The sequence below is a fragment of the Nycticebus coucang genome, chromosome 7, assembly GCF_027406575.1.
Source record: "Nycticebus coucang isolate mNycCou1 chromosome 7, mNycCou1.pri, whole genome shotgun sequence".
NCBI lineage: Eukaryota > Metazoa > Chordata > Mammalia > Primates > Lorisidae > Nycticebus > Nycticebus coucang.
The window spans coordinates 30,380,407-30,396,931 of record NC_069786.1 but is presented as its reverse complement, the minus strand read 5'-3'; the positions used below and the strand labels follow the sequence as shown (position 1 = coordinate 30,396,931).

The 16,525-nt window shown below is 37.9% G+C and overlaps 2 protein-coding genes across 2 annotated transcripts in view; one reads left to right on the top strand and one right to left on the bottom strand.

The window, feature by feature from the left end:
- THSD7B (thrombospondin type 1 domain containing 7B) overlaps positions 1 to 16,525 on the bottom strand; it is a 1,036,041-nt gene that overhangs the window by 10,403 nt on the left and 1,009,113 nt on the right. Inside the window, exons 22-26 of the mRNA XM_053597329.1 lie at positions 13,297 to 13,456; positions 11,840 to 12,013; positions 11,643 to 11,738; positions 8,180 to 8,262; positions 5,224 to 5,416 (exon numbers count right to left, since the gene is read on the bottom strand). Coding sequence (XP_053453304.1) covers positions 5,224 to 5,416; positions 8,180 to 8,262; positions 11,643 to 11,738; positions 11,840 to 12,013; positions 13,297 to 13,456 — 706 coding nt within the window. The remainder of the gene's footprint in view (positions 1 to 5,223; positions 5,417 to 8,179; positions 8,263 to 11,642; positions 11,739 to 11,839; positions 12,014 to 13,296; positions 13,457 to 16,525) is intronic.
- LOC128590384 (centrin-2-like) lies at positions 9,609 to 11,111 on the top strand. Its single transcript, XM_053597732.1, has 2 exons — positions 9,609 to 9,651; positions 10,819 to 11,111. Exons 1-2 carry the CDS (start codon positions 9,609 to 9,611, stop codon positions 11,109 to 11,111), a joined length of 336 nt encoding a protein of 111 aa, XP_053453707.1.

The window sequence follows — 16,525 nt, the reverse complement described above, 5'->3', positions numbered from 1 at the left end:
TTTTTGATGGCTTTGCTTCCAGAATGATGTTGAGTGAACAAAATCACAGCACAAAACAAGTTAATCAATTCATCAAATTAGTGTAAAATTATGACCACATACATACAAGTACTGATCATCTACAAAAGTTAAAGACTAACAAAAATCTAGCTGTTTCGGCAATCTAATGGTTTTTGCTCTTTTTCATGTGAGCATATAGCTAACTAATCTTAGACTCGACTGACAAAGGCAATGCCTCAGTGTTCCACAGGAATTGCATTTCTTTCTGGAAGAAACACATGCAGATCATAACACTACATAAATGTAATTAACTGCAGGTTCAAAATACACACATCAGTATCTTATTCTAAACATTTCCATGGGATTAAAACATTCAAAAGATATTTTAAACAACATTCGTTTTGAATAAAATCATAATTTCAATTATGTTACAACTACCTAGTTTTTGCTTCCAGTATATGTTCAAGCCTCAATCAGATTTTAGAATGAGGTTCAATATAGTAATGCTATTTTTATGTGGTCATAAATTTTTTACCAAAGCTTTGATTCTGATTCTAATCTCTTTGAAGCACTAATGATGAAACCCCCATTCTGATTTTTTACTATTGGCAAAAAATGAAAAAACAAGTTTTTCCTAGGTGAGAATACTTTTTGTATCTGATTATCCATCAGGTAGGCTTTTGTCCTTCCCATCTTCCCCAACCCCCTCCCACTTGATTTCCAATGACTTTTACTTCCCTCTTTGAACTAATGTGCCAATGAGCTAGTTCCGATTTATTACAGAGTATATGTGATGTTTGTTTTTCCATTCTTCAGATACTTCACTCCACTTTCTTCCATATCGCTGCATAGCTGAGACTACAAGCATGCTCCACCATAGCTCAGCTAATTTTTCTATTTTTGGTAGAGATGGAGTTTCACTGTTGCTCAGGCTGGTCTTGAACCCCTGAGCTCAATCCACCTGCCTCAGCCTCCTGGAGTGGTGAAATTACAGGTGTGAGCCACTGTACCTGCCTCTTTTATTTCTTTAAGTTCTGTTATATCCATCCTCATGTTAAGCTCTTTAATGACTTTTTCATTATTTTTTGAAAAATTTTTGGCTTCTTTTTGTTGGTTTTCAACTTTCTCTTCAATTCCATTCATCGTATTTTCCATCCATATTCTGAATTCCATTCCTGTCATGTTGACAAATTCCTTGTAGTTGGGGTTCACTACTATAGCTCCACTGTGATCCTTTAGGGCACTGGTTCTCAACCCTCCTAATGCCGTGACACTTTAATACAGTTCCTCATGTTGTAGTGACCCCCAAGCATGGAACTGTATTAAAGGGTCGTAGCATTAGGAAGGGTGAGAACCACTACTTTAGGGGTTTGATCTGTTTTGATATTCCATGTTGTTAGGGTTCTTTTGCTGGTTTCTTCTCATCTGAAACTTCTTTTCTTGACTCAGGGCTAATAGGTTTGCAGGATGCCTGTTCCTTTCTGGGAACTCTCTAACTTAATTAAAAGGAAGGGAGGTTCTTAGATGGTATTTTTCCTCCCTTCTCCGGAATGTTGACTCAGCCCAGGAGAGATATGTGCATATAATTCATCTGATCTGATTAGTTCTGTTCACCTATAATTGCCTCTGGTCAGGAGTGAGCTGGATGCTGATTGTGCTGGGTCTTATGTTGTTCACCAGAAGGTTGTAGGATTTTCAAGTTGGAGAATGGGCAAGACCCCCTTCACTGAGGCTGGTGGTGTGGGGATTGATTACTCTGCTGGGGTCTCCCTAAAGAGGTGATAGTGACAGTTGAGTGGCTAGCTAGCTAGTCTTTGTGGGTTTCTGGGTTTCTGGATTTCTGGGTTTCTGGGCTGTGGGCATTTGCTCAAACAAGATTTCAGTGTTCCTGGAAGAGTATTGGACTTTAAAGTGGATCTGCAACCACAGTGGAGCTCCATAGTGGGGTCTTGGGGTAGAGCACTGATCTCGGGGCAGTGTCCAGAATGTGGCAGGAGCTCTTGAGCCACAGATACAGAGCCTTAGGCTTCAGCATGAAAGCCTCAGAGGAAGGACAGGAGAGGAGCCAGAAGCCAGGCTTCTGAGCTCAACCTCAGAGACAGACACCGGGTCACGTGAGCAGCAGAGTTGATTCCACCTGGAGGGCAGAGTCAGGGCCAACCAGACAGCAGCGCTATACCCGGAGGGTGGAGTTGGGACCAAGCCAGTGGCAGGCACAGATGTCAAGCCACCTAAGCAGAGATCAGTTCTACCAGCCCAGAGATCATGTAATTTTCCTTGCTTTCCCTCCACTGAAGCAGTTGCCTAAAGCCTCCCAGGTAGGTGCCAGCTGCAGTGCCACAGTGAATTCCTGTACTTAGACCCGGTTGCACTGTAAGAGAGAAGGCTTAGCTTCTAGTCACAGGGCATAGCTCAGAAGAGCCTCAAATTAGTCTGCTTCTTCCACAACCCAGTGGAGGTGATGTGAAGGCATATTTGAGTATTGAGATGACCTGGTGCCATGCACCTGAGAGCTCAGGATGGCTTTAGCTGCTGCCCAATCCTCAATATGCTCATTGTCTGATGCAGTTGATGACTTCACATCAACTTTAGGCAGGTCCCAGTTGATCAGGCAGAGGTCACTGGTGGCTGAGGGAACACTCTCACAAGCTGGTGAGTGCTGCACCCGAGAATTCTATCCTCCTAATCTTCCCACGTGTTCCTGGATCTTGTCTGTTACTATCTTTTTTTCACCTTAGGTGCCCTTCTTTGCTTCTCTGTGATTTCACAATGTTCCTTCTGAGAAGAGTTGTCCACTTGTAGGCACCTGCTTGCAGTTTTCTCTTCCAAGCAAGGGATTCACTGGCTGCTTCTAGTCTGCCATCTTTTTTTCCTCATGAGGTCTCCTTCTGATGGTGGCTTCAGGATAGCAGTGGCCAGACCTGCTGGGGAAACTTTTCCTGGGTGAAGGGGTCCACTTGCAACTTGCTTGGTATCAATTTCCATCCTTCTGGCAGTAGCTTATTTGGGGCTCAGGGCTAGGGTCTAGGATCAGGAAGGCAGCCTGACATGGCTCCACTGTTGATCACTCAGTGCTGCATCTGCCCCACAGCCTGAGGTTCCCAAGACATAGGCAGCAGCCTTTCCCCTGGGATTGATTTGTAGAGAAATCTTGCTCCTTCCTATTCTGCTCTACAACTTCTTCCCATGGACTCGCCAGTCAGTTCTGGAACATTGCTCTCAAAGTTACACTTGAGCTATTCTTTTCTTCCACTATTTTTTTTTTTCTTTTCTCTGAGATAATCTACAAACCTATGTCTCTAGTCACCCATTGTGCTTCATCCTCTAGCTTATATAATATACAATTTTATAATAAATTAAATAACAGGATAAAACTTCAAACTATTAAAGAAGACATGCAACGAAAGTGTCCTCCCTTCACCTCTCTCATTTCCTTATCTGAGAGCTATCTTTGTTACCAGTCTCCTTGTGAACCTTTTACTTTTTTTTTTTTAAATATGCAACCATCTAAGTACACATACACGCACACAAATCCACACCCTTTCTTAAAAAGATAGAAGTGGTTCATAGCATTCACTTTGATTAGTATTTTTTTCTTTCATTTAAGAATTGGAAATTTAAGATTGGAAATATTTTCATGCTAGTTCATAAAGGCAGGTCTTCCTCTTTTTAGTATCCCAATGAGATACCATTGCAAAGTTGTACCATATTTTTGTTTTACCATATTCTTTTTGTGAACATCAAGGTTGTTTCCTCTCATTTGCTATAGCAAATAATCATGTATTAGATATCATTTATATCCTTCTTTTAGTGTATGTGTATATAACTGCATTATGAATTCGTAGGAGAAAAATCTATAGGTAAATAATTGTCTTTCTGAGAGATTGCCTAAATTTATGAGAAACCTAATGAAAGTTACAAGGTTACTCATAAAAGTTGGTTGAGGACTATAAATCTTGTTTCTCCAATAAGATATAGTTTGCTTTGGGTCTGGGCTCTGGGTTTTGCTTCAGTGAAATACACCATCAGGGCACTTCTGATATAGCTAAGGCCTAGGGTCTGCAAATAAAGTTCCCAGAGTACATTTGCCTGAGCTTTGTCAGTCTTTTCCCTTCCCAGGGCCCATCAGTTATGTCACTTTTATCAATCATGCATAGCATCTTGTTTCCTAGAAGAGGTATGTGTGGTAGGCACACACACTTTTGCTTTCTCCTTCTGTCACTTTACAACATATAGCAGGGCCCAGTGGTATGTACAGGCCTTAACAACCTGTCTTTAAAACTTTTCTCTATCATTTGCTGGTGATGTGACCCTGGTAAAATTAGTTTGCAATGCCAAGTTAAGTTTCCTAATTTCTCAAATGGGATGACAACATTTCATTAGGTTGCAAGAATGTAATGAGATGTTTCATGCAACACAGCCAGCAAGTACAGAACCACAAAGTACATAGGAAGCACATAATAAATGTTCATTCTTATTTTTAATAAGCACCAAATTTCTGAGCCCTACAGGCCTGCAATGCTCACGGTGATCCTGCAGTACCACTAGATTAATTTTATACATGAGGAAACTGAGGTCCAGAGAAGTGAAGAAACTATACCTAATTATAAAACAGGTATAATGGGGCTAGCAAAATCTGACTGCCTTTGAAATTCGTGCTCTTTACCATTTCACCAGTGTTTCTTAAATTGGACATTTCTTACAAATTCCTAAGATTCTATTCCGATTTTTAAAAAAATTTCAATTATACATACAAATTTAGTTTAAAAGATGACTTCTGCAGATATAATTTATAATTAAAATATATCTTCAGGGCAGCGCCTGTGGCTCAAAGGAGTAGGGCGCCGGCCCCATATACCAGAGGTGGCAGGTTCAAACCAGGCCCCAGTTAAAAAAAAAAAAAAAAAAAAAAAATATATATATATATATATATACACACACACACATATTTTCAAAGCATGATATTTTGCTACTTAACTCAACCATCTCTTAGGTTGGGGTTGACAGAGTTATCCTCAGCTACTCATGAAAACATTTTACATTTAAAGGGAACCATGCATCATACAATGTTCACATTTGAGAAACTTGAAACTATATGATTTTGCCTCTCCCCCCTCTCTGTTTTTTTCCTTCTTCCTGTCGATTCCTTCTATCATAAGCAGTAGTCAAAATATGAACCTCCCGTGAGAAAATTTGCATTTTTTATTCACAAGTGAAACATACCTGGATCAAGTGGTTGAAAAGACCATCCTTTAAAAATATCATGTATTTTTGAATTCATAGGTATGTTTTTCCCAGAAAAGTTTTTCACATCAGCTTTTTTATCCTCTGAGCCTGGTACCTTCATGCAGTAATCCAGGAAACCATTTGATCTCATGATTTCTGTATAGCCCCTCTCACAACCACAGACTCCACTCTACGACATAAGGAATATTTGTACTGTTACATAGTGAGTTGTGCTGATGAAAAAAGAACAATCTAAATGTTAAAATCACTTAATATCTGCATTACATGTCATGCCAGTTTAGGGTTTTGAGCAACTGACTTACCAATGAGATGAAAATAAAACCCAGTTCATGCTTTTGAATTCCAAAATCAGCTCTTAAATAAATTATAAGTTTTTTTGAAAGTGTTTACAATTCTGACACCTTCCAAATATGAAATCACAGTTTTTTGTGGCTAAGTGCATTAACCATGCCTTTTTCTCTCTTGAAGAAATGTTTATGGCATTTAATCAAATTACCTTCACCTCTTCCTCTGTTTCAGATTCTTGCCCACTCACTGCAACCTGCCCTTCCTACTGAGAAGCAAATCAGCATGGATTACGTATGCATGTCCTTGTGTTAAGTGTTCTTTGAAGTCTACAGCTACCCCAACTACTAAATAGCCTTGTGCCAACCACAGACCACTGGCTAGTCCACATTCCCTCTCTGCTTATAGGCTTTTTTCTGCACTCAAGGATGGCAGCCTAAATGGAAGAAAAGAATACTCCACCAAAGCTGGGTGCGGTGGCTCACGCCTATAATCCTGGCACTCTGGGAGGCTGTGGAGGGAGGATTGCTTGAGCTCAGGCATTTGAGACCACTCTGAGTAACAGTGAGACCCTGTCTCTATTAAACACAAAAATTATCCAGGTGTTGTGGTGGGTCCCTGTAGCCCCAGCTACTTGGGAGGCTGAAGATCACTTGAGCCCAGGAGTTTGAGGTTCCTATGAGCTAGGCTGACACCAGAGCACTCTAGCCTGAAGATTAGAGGGAGATTCTGTTTCCAAAAAACAAAACAAAACAAAAAATAAAACTTAACCAAAGGCAGATATTGAAGAGAAGTATTTATCTAAATTACTAATCCTTCTTTTTTATAGCACCTCCAGTGTCACACCACATTACAGCCCTAGTTTGCATTGTGCCTTTATATTTTTCTGTGCATTCCTAGTCATTTTTTTTTTGGCAGGGGCTGGGTTTGAACCCGCCACCTCCGGGATGTGGGACCGGCGCCCTACTCCTTGAGCCACAGGCGCCGCCCAGAATTCCTAGTCATTGTAATATATGATGAATGTCTCCAAGAAGCTGTAATGAGGCATGATAGATAAAGATTTCTGTCTCCAGAAGTCAACCTAAAAATAATTGTTCTTCCTGCAGCAAACACAGACAATAGAGAAGAACGGAAAAGGTTGTGAACCTCTATGACTTCGGCATTATGTCTCCTTATCTGAATCTATTTACCTAGAGTTTTCTGATCAAGCCCTAGCCTTGTGCCAATCCTCATCAGTTAGCCAGCTCTATTTAGGGCATTGTGTGCTGACTGAACACATGCTTGTGAGGAGCAATAGATACTAAAAGTAAACAAGGCACCTTAATCTTCTACCAGAGAAAAAAAGTCTGAGAAGCACGTTTTATGATTAACTGCCCAGAGTTTAGCACAGTTTGCAGTCATATGCTAATGATGAATACATATGATATTGTGGGTTGGTTTTAACTGATGGTTCAGCATTTATCACACGGAGTTCAATGGAGAACACTAACAATGAACATTTGCACATGCTCAGCTTTTAAAGCTCTCTTTGCAAGATGTTTCTCTAATGTTAGCCTGACAGAGTGGTTGCAACCAGTCAGGCACATGTTCCAAGGCAGGGGTCCTCAAACTGCGGCCCGCGGGCCACATGAGGTGGTGTGATTGTATTTGTTCCTGTTTTGTTTTGTTTTGTTTTTACTTCAAAATAAGATATGTGCAGTGTGCATAGGAATTTGTTCATAGTTTTTTGTTTTTTTTTTAAACTATAATCCGGCCCTCCAACGGTCTGAGGGACAGTGAACTGGCCCCCTGTTTAAAAAGTTTGAGGACGCCTGTTCCAAGGGTTAGAAAAAAGGTAATCTATGTTTCATTAAAGAGTGCATCCAGAGATTGGTAAAAAGCTACAACTTCTACTCTGCAAATGTTCTTAGCTCAAATGAAGTTGTTTCTGTTCTCCTCCTCCTCTTTCCTCCTAGTCCCCTTTGCAAGCTTAACAACTACCTTTCAACCCAGCCATAAGATAGGTCTGAGTGCTTGAATCATATTTAATCAAATCATTTTTGGAATGAGCACACTATTAAGAAGAAGCCTGTTTCTTTAAAAAATGCAGCATAACTTTTAAAAATTATTCATGCACTGCACACTATGAATGCTATTGATTAGAATACATTGCATATTTCCCCTTAATTCCTGAATATTGGTAGATGGAACTATGGGAGAATAAGAGGGAGTAAGATCTATGCTTAGGAAAAAAACATATATATCTATAAACACTTTTTTAATCATACTCATGTATTTTGCTTATTTTAAATAAACTAAAAATTTACTCAAACTATAGTAATCATGGATATTTTACACAATAACTTCACATATGAAAGCATTTTATATCTTTCAAAATAAGTTAGGTATAAATAGAGCTAATAATACAAATTTGGCATCTGAAAGACAGATTTGATAAAGATATATTTACTAAAAAAAGATGGCTTTTTTAAGTCCATAGTCTGTCCCAAAAATTCTTAATAGCTATGGTTGCTCTTGCAAATGCCTCTAGATTGTATGATGGGCACATGAAATTGCTGCTTGGCTGCAGCAGACAGGACAACATCTGACTACATATATAAATCATAGCAATTAAAACACTTACAGAAGGCTCAGGCACAAGACTCACCTGTGTGCAGTAGGAGAAAGGTTTCCTGCAGGCTGGAATGCACTGCCGAATAGCCGCGGGACGGGCCTGAGGGGAACAGCCTCCTATAAAGGAAATCCCACCATCACTTGCAGATTTCTCTATAATAAACAGTTTTAATTTTTTGCTTTTTTTCTGCTCTAGCAGAAAGAGTAATAAATTACTGGAGTCTTAGTAATAAATTACTGGAGTCTTAGTAATAGCATTATTTTGTTAAAACCCATTTGCCAACATTGTGGTCCAGACTTATTTATCAATCACTTCAGAATGTATAATCTGAAATGGGAGGCTCTTCTAACAGAGGCTGGTGGTAGCAGAGTTTTTATACCTGCTCTTTGGCAATATGATTCTATCATATGGCTATATCTGAAGACAAAGGCCATGAGAGCCAGGATCAGTAAAAGAATTGATAAAAAAAAAATTCTAATTTCAGTTCAGGAGCAGAAAATACATTTGCTTTTGAAGACTCATTCTATATATGTATTGCTCTAGCTCATGAACACCCCAGTGAGGAACTAGGCTGATTCCAATAGCCCAATAAATGCTAAAAGAACGCCACTATGCATGGGGCCATGGTATAGATACATGAGTAACATTTTTTTAAATGGTTATCAACCAGAATGTGTCCCCGCGCGCATGACAGAGTCATAGGCAGATTCCTCGACTTATTTTTAAGGGCAAATGCATAAGCTCTATGCCAAATATCTGACACAGTACGTATAGCTGTTCACTAAATATCTGTAAGTATAAGTGACAATAGCGTAAGTCTCCACAATCTGAAAATGATGTACGTAGTAGTAGGCGATTCTAGGTGAAGGACATGAGAAAGCCTAGAGACAATTCTAAGCAGTTGACTTATTCGAGGGCAACAGTTAAACTGTATTTGTATAGTATTAGTTGCATTTACAGATTCTAGCTTTTAGATAACTATAATTACCAACCAGTTATAGTTTATGATTTTGTAGATGGTAAAAATCTTCAGGCCTGAGGAAGAGTAGGGAGTAGTCAGACCTACATTTTCCCTGGCAATGAAGCAGCAAAATTCTTACTATTACTTGAAAGATGAAACAAATAGTTCACACAGATATTTTTCAAAACCCCCTCAAAATTCAGAATTAGCACTTAGAAGTGAAATCGATAATTTGGGAGTAAGTGGTGGGGCTACCGATTATGATGGAGGGGAGGTCTGTACTCTTTAAACCAGTGATCTCCAGAGCTGAGTACCTCGGGGGTGGGGGGAGAATGAGGAAAGCTCTTGGGAACCAGAAAGAAAATATTGGATTTTACACAGATTATAAAACTTGTTTGTTTTTTTTAATTGTAAGGATAAAATTGAGCTCTAATAATATTTCACAGATGATACTGGTGACCTAAGTTTATTCATCAGGTGCCTTCATGTTGTACATTATGCATGAGGAACTCCATGCAGAGACCTGCTAGTGCGACCCTTATCGGTGTGTTAACTCAGCATATTGAAGAGTATGAAGTTTTCTGTTTTCTTAGCATAGAATACAGAAATTTTATAAGCTGTTATAAACTTGTTATAAAACAGCTGTTTTATAAGCTGTTAAAACTAAATATACTGTACATCTACCTGTACAGTAGATATATAGGTATATTTAGTTTTAACAGCTTATAAAATGGAAAAGCAAGCAGTATAAAAAAAATTTTGTTCGGATAAACTACAGATTAAAAGGAAAACCAATAATGTAAGGGCAGGCAAACAAGAAAAAGGATGAGCTGATAATTTATTCCTAGAGATGTTTCTCCCAGCACTCACATGAGCTCTTTGCCAGCCCCATACTAAGTAAAACCAATACTTTAATTTGCTCTGACAAGAAAACATTTAAAAAAAATTAAAAATTACTGAGAACACCATTTTTATAATTGAATTGTTTCATTATTATAAACAAGGAACCTTTTCCTCAGTCTATATTTAGATAATAGTAGTAATAATTATTAGCAAAATACTCAAACACTAAGTTTCCAGTGTGTGAATACAAGCATCTGATTTACATCAAAAAAGATTTTGGTACCACAGAATATTTTAATTTTTAATTTTATCTTTACCTATTTTACCTTTAATTTCAATTTCTCGGTATATTTTATAATATAATGTATCAATAGAGTAGTGCAGGAATATATGCTGAGGTATGACCTCAAAAACTTTCTACTCCGCAGCTATCAGACACAATGTAAGGGTATTGGCATATCTTCTGGGTGCAGGACACTACTAAAGAGGGAGTCTACCTAATGTATGCAAATGTTGTAACCTAGTTCTTTATACTCTTACATTAACCTAAAAGAAAAAAGAAAAAACCTTTTTTTTTTCTGAGAAGGTACATGATTTAAAATTTAAGAGACAATTGTTTTAAATTAGTGTCTACCTTTTTTCAGTCTTTGTCTCAGGTGGTGATATTTAAGGATATTGTGTTTCAGCTTATTTCCTTAAATTGCCTGATATACTACTAAGGGGCTTTCTAAGGGGCAGAGGTCTAATGAAAACTCGACCTGAAGATCAGCTAAGCCATCTGCCCAGTCCTCCCTTACTTATTATTTATGAGAGAATTCTTCTCTCAACAACACCAGAGATCTTTTTGAAGTGTCTACGTGAGTCTTAGTCAAGAAGGAAGGGACAGGGAAAATGAATTTTAGTGATTTTTTGACCGTAATGACTCAGAAAATGTCTGAGAAAAATACCACAGAAGAAATTCTGAAGGCTTTCAAGCTCTTTGATGATGATGAAACTGGGACGATATCGTTCAAAAACCTGAAACGTGTGGCCAAGGAGTTGGGCGAGAACCTGACTGATAAGGAGCTGCAGGAAATGATTGATGAAGCTAATGGAGATGGAGATGCTGAAGTCAATGAACAGGAGTTCCTGCGCATCATGAAGAAGACCAGCCTGTACTGAGACCGGCATCTTCTACTGCAAGAACATGCAGTGACAGCCAGTGCCTGCCATTATGTGAGATTTGGCTTTTGAGAACCCAAACTATTTTTCCCTCACTGACCTCCCTGTATAAGTTTAATAGTGACCTTGAATCTATTTTAGACTTTTTTGGAAGAGTTCTTTGATATTACAGTTTTTTGTAAAATGACATGCTGGTTTAATTTTCAAACATAAAACAAGAGCACATTAGAGTGGAGAAGCGGTCTTAGGCTTTGAGCACCTGCCATTTTGCCTTGTATTGTTTCATTCTTTCCCTGAATTCCCACCTATATGGAAACACAGAATGACTTCTTAGACAAGCACATATTGTACCTGTGTCACCACAAGCACTGGTCATTCTTCAGTAGTTCCAGTTTTTAGTTGAAACCTGAATGTAGTTTTCTCTCTTACAAAACTGAGTGGACTCTAGCACTGGTATTTGGATGTGTGTTACTGCTGTTTTGTTTTAACAATAAAACCTTTCTTAGTTTCAAAAAAAAAAAAAAAGAATACCTGTGACGTTAATGCCATCTGAACGTTGGCACCATACAGTTCGTTCATTATTGTTCCAAAGACTTGCTTTCCAGGTATAGTGATAACATTTGCCTCCTGTAAGTAAGCATGATAACAGAAGTTCTATCATACCTCACTTAAAAATAGAATAAGCATTGATCAATCAAGGCCAAAGAATTGAAAATTGTTCTTGGTACCTGTACAAGGGCGTGTTTCTAGAACCTGTTGGGGGCAGCTGTCTTGGTTCTCAAAGGACTGAATTATAAATGTCCTTGACCTAGATTGGCGGCCCATAGTCTCAAAGCTTCTTCCATCGATGCAGGTTAATTCACACGTGCTCCACTCTGACCATTCAGTTAAATGACAGTCTCCTGGACAGTCATGCAGTACAGGGCAGGAGAGAAAGTATGAAAACTGGCATTTGGCAAGATTTACATGGAAAGGGCTCATGCAGAGATCTGCAGTGATGTGAGTAGGTTCCAGATATGACACATTCTCTTTTGACAATTTTCCAAGTAGATAGTACCAAGAAAGATGAAGTAATTTATAGTTTAATCTAATTTGACCACAGAGTGTCAAAAACCAGATTGCCATTATTTTGCTTCAATTATAGTCGTCACATCTAGAGAATATTATGTCTGCTAGTCATAATAACATTTTTAAAAGGGAGATGTAAAGATTACAGTAACTCAGTTTGCAAAGATCAGCATAACATCATAAACTGGATTTTCATAGAAACCATAGAAGAGAGAATATGATGTAGGTCACTGAAATGAAGAAATCATAGAAGAGAGAATACGATGCAGGTCGCTGAAATTGTGCAAATGTCTTTTGCACAAAACAATGTTTAATTTAATACTCTAAATGCCTTTCTCTGTATATTTATAATTTATATTTAAAAATATTAATTATATATGATAAAAATATATAAATTATAAAAATAGATTAAACCAATAAATAATAGACATATATAAATTATACACATACACACATTTGTGTGTGTATATCTATGTGTATATATTATGTATATGTGTATGTCTGTGTATATACACACATATATGTTGCACACTGTATTACAAGGGTGTAGTTTTGCTTTAAATTATGCAATATCAGCTAAGATGTGATACTAGAATTAAAATAAGCTTACACATGTTATGTAACTAACAAAGGCCTTTATAGTTACATAAGATGTGACTGTTGTAGAATGCTTTTACAAACCCACAGCCTTACTACTTCCCATCATGCCATCAGTTGGATTCATCCATTCAGATTCAGTCAACATTCTTTGTGTGTTGGCTAATGTGCTAAGTGGTGTTGGATTAGGTCTTATAACCACATTTTCTAGATAAAGATACCTTTGCTCAAAAGGGCTAGATTACATGCCCAGTTAAAACACCAATCAAGTGGCAGAGACAAGATTCTAACTCAGTTCTTATTTCCAATCCAGTGCCTTTTTTTTTTTCTTTTCTTCTTTTGCCTATTTTGGCTCTATTGAAGCATTGGTATATTCCAAAGTAATGACCACTATTAAAAGTGAATTAAATTAATTAAAAACTTCAATTTTGGTGAGAAAGAGATTCTCCAGAAGAAAAGTAATAATACATAAACAAAAAGATAACCATGGGAAATACTTCCAGTTGCTTGAACTGCATACCTGGGCAAGGCACAGAACACAGCTGCTTCAGGATGCTGTCTTGAAAGGGTGTTTCTCCACACAGTGCATCCTCTGCATGGACAGCTGTGTGAGATAACAAACCATTGTGGACCACACAGGAAAGGCTGCGGACCTGGACTCCTTCCCCACAGTCTCCACCCTGTGAGAGGAAAAGATACTCTCAGAGTTACCAAAATAATTAATATCTCAAATTTTTGCTCCTGCCACCTCTTGCCTAAGAGGACCATAGTTGCATATTTTGGCAGAGCCCTCTTTTGGGGAGCAATTTTTCAGTTGCTGACAATAAAACATCACCAAGAAATACTTCTAGAGCTGATAGGTAAGCTGAAGTGAAAATGCAAATTTATGCCTTGGAAATTATGTACTTAGAATTTGACAATTCATTTTGGAACTCGGCCAGGATTGACTAGAAAACAAAAACAATACATAATTTGTCTAGGTGTAGCGGATACAATGACCTAGTTTATAATCACTATCAATGGGAACATGCAAAGCCACAGGGCATAAATCTCTCTTTTATTTTACCTGTTTTTCTTTCTTATGGAATTCAGTGCTTTCTCATGTAGATTAAGTTGGGGTTTCCAGTAAAACATTGTTTTTCTCTATTGCCACAAAAAGTTGTTTTTCTAGCATGCTTTTTGTACTGAATAACGTTCCTTGAAAATGTTCCATACCAATCTCACTCAGATGTTCTAGGCAATTAGAAAACTTTTGTACAGTGTCTCACAGAATAGAAGCTTGGAATTGGAATGCTTTAGGTCAGTGGTTCTCAACCTTCCTAGTGCCGCGACCCTTTAATACGGTTCCTCATGCTGTGGTTGGGGGTTGCCACAACATGAGGAACTGTATTAAAGGGTCGTGGCACTAGGAAGTTTCAGAACCCTGCTCTTGGTGGTTATATGGCTCAATCATCATCTTAATGAAAGATTTTTGTACCATAAAATTTTTGATAGAGAGGACTTTAGTTATAAAATGATGGTATAGATGCAAGTTGGCTTCGCTTCTCTTCCTCTTCTACAGAAAATCAAAACCAAACATACAGGGCTGAGATTATCACCAGCAATATCCCAGGAGATGAGGCAGTTCTTAGAGCCACAAAGAAGTAAAAAAACTCTGACCAGATGACAAGAGAATCACATATCCTTATCTGTGACATCCCTCCCCCCCAATCTTCCTAGAAGCATGTACATGGAAAATGTCCACCCAAATCATGATGTCTACACTGGGAAAGTGAGATCAAGGTGGGTTAACTAGTTTCCCTATTATCTGGGGTATCCTAAAAGATATCTATTCCCCCCTCAACCCACTGGAATCATTAGGAGCATGTGAGGGGAGAAATATCCCAGAGGACAGCCAGAGAAATGGGGTGGAGGGAATCAGAACTAAAATTCCTAGTCCTAAACACTCTGCTTCTCTGTAAATCAACATCTCAAGGAGATGTCAAATCAGAGCAGCTGTTCAGCAACTCCACGCTATAGAATTTGTTCTATAAGTCATTTGGGAATGGACCCTAACCAGGCTTCCCACATTACTGAGATATTCCTTCTGGGACTTCCCCCTTCTAACAGGTAGACTCCTGATTATTTACTAGAAATGAGGCAAGCCTGGGCTGAAGGCATTAATTAGCTAGTGCCTAAAAGAAGGCAGATACGTAGTGGGAGAAAAAAGAAAGAAAATCAACAGATAAATTATAAAGACTTTCTAAACAAACTTATCTAACAAAACCCAAAATAATCTAGACAGAAAAGACCAGAATAAACAACCAATACTTCAACACAAAGACAAACGCAATAGCACACAGGGAACCAGGAACTCCCCAAATGGACAAAGCAAGGAATGAGTGACTGATCCTAACAAGAAGGTGACACATGAGTTCTCTGAATAAGAATTCAAAATAGCTGTTTAAAGGAAACTCAGTGATTTCAAAGATAACACAAAAAAGCAATTCAGAAATTTATCAGATAAATTTAACACAGAGATTGAAATAATACAAAAAAATCAAACAGAAATCTTGGAACTGAGAACTATATTTGCTAAACTGAAAACTTTATTTAGGGATGTTCAATCTTTTTTTTTTTTTTTTTCTGCCACACACTGGAAGAAGAGTTGCCTTGGCCAAACATTTAATACACTAACAAAAGTGGTCTGTGCATAATTTACATGATATCTAACACCACAGATGAGCAAAATAGCTTCAAATAATCCACTTGCAGCCTGTAGGCTGCAGGTTGGACACCTCTGCTAGAAGCAGAATGGATTAAGCAGAGAAAAGAATCAGTGAGCTCAAATACAAGCTATTTGAAAATATGCAGTTAAGGAGAAAAAAGAATAAAAAAGGAGCTAAGACTTCCTATAAGACATAAAAAGTTACATCAAAAGATAAAATCTAAGAATTATTAGAAGGGACTTGAGCAAGAGCCAGGGTTAGAAAGTTTATTCAGACAAATAATAACATAAAACTAACCAAAATTTGAAAAGATATAAACAACCAGGTACAGGAATGTCAGAAAATTCCAACAAATTCAACCCAGATAAGACTACCACAAAGCATATAATAATCAAACTCTCAAAAGTCAAGGGCAAAGAGAGAATCCTAAAAGTAGTAAGAAAAAATAAGCAAATAACATACAAAGGAACTCCAAATCATCTGGCAACAGATTTCTCAATGAAAATCACAGAGGCCAGGAGGGAGTAAAATGACATTTTCAAAGTATAGAAAGAAAGAAAAAAAAAGTCTACCCAAAAATACAGTACTCAAGTCCTGGTGCGGTGCCTCATGCCTATAATCCTAGCACTCTGAAAGGCCGAGGCAGGTGGATTGCTTGAGTTCACAAGTAGAAGACGAGCTCGAGCAAAAAGTGAGACCCTGTCTCTACTAAAAGTATAAAAAAACTGAGGCAAGAGGATCGCTTGAGCCCAAGAGTTAGAAGTACTCATCATACTGTGAGCTATGATGCCACAGCACTCTACTTAGGGTGACAGCTTAAGACTCTTGAAAAAAAATACATTACTCAAAAAAATTATCCTTAAAATATGAAGACACAATAAGTTATTTCACAGACAAACAAAAGCTGAGAATTTACTACCACCAAACCCATTTTACAATAAATGAAAAGAGTTGTTTAATTTGAAAGAAAAGAACACTAATATGCAAAAAGGAAAACACTTGAAAGTATAAAACTCAGGGGTAAAATAGAACCCACAAACG

What these genes read in the sequence shown, in the direction of transcription:
- LOC128590384 (XM_053597732.1), top strand. Translation starts at nt 9,609, where the DNA reads ATGAGGAACTCCATGCAGAGACCTGCTAGTGCGACCCTTATCG. An exon ending in TGCTAGTGCGACCCTTATCG is followed by an intron (nt 9,652 to 10,818) that starts GTGTGTTAACTC and finishes CGTGAGTCTTAG; the next exon opens with TCAAGAAGGAAGGGACAGGG.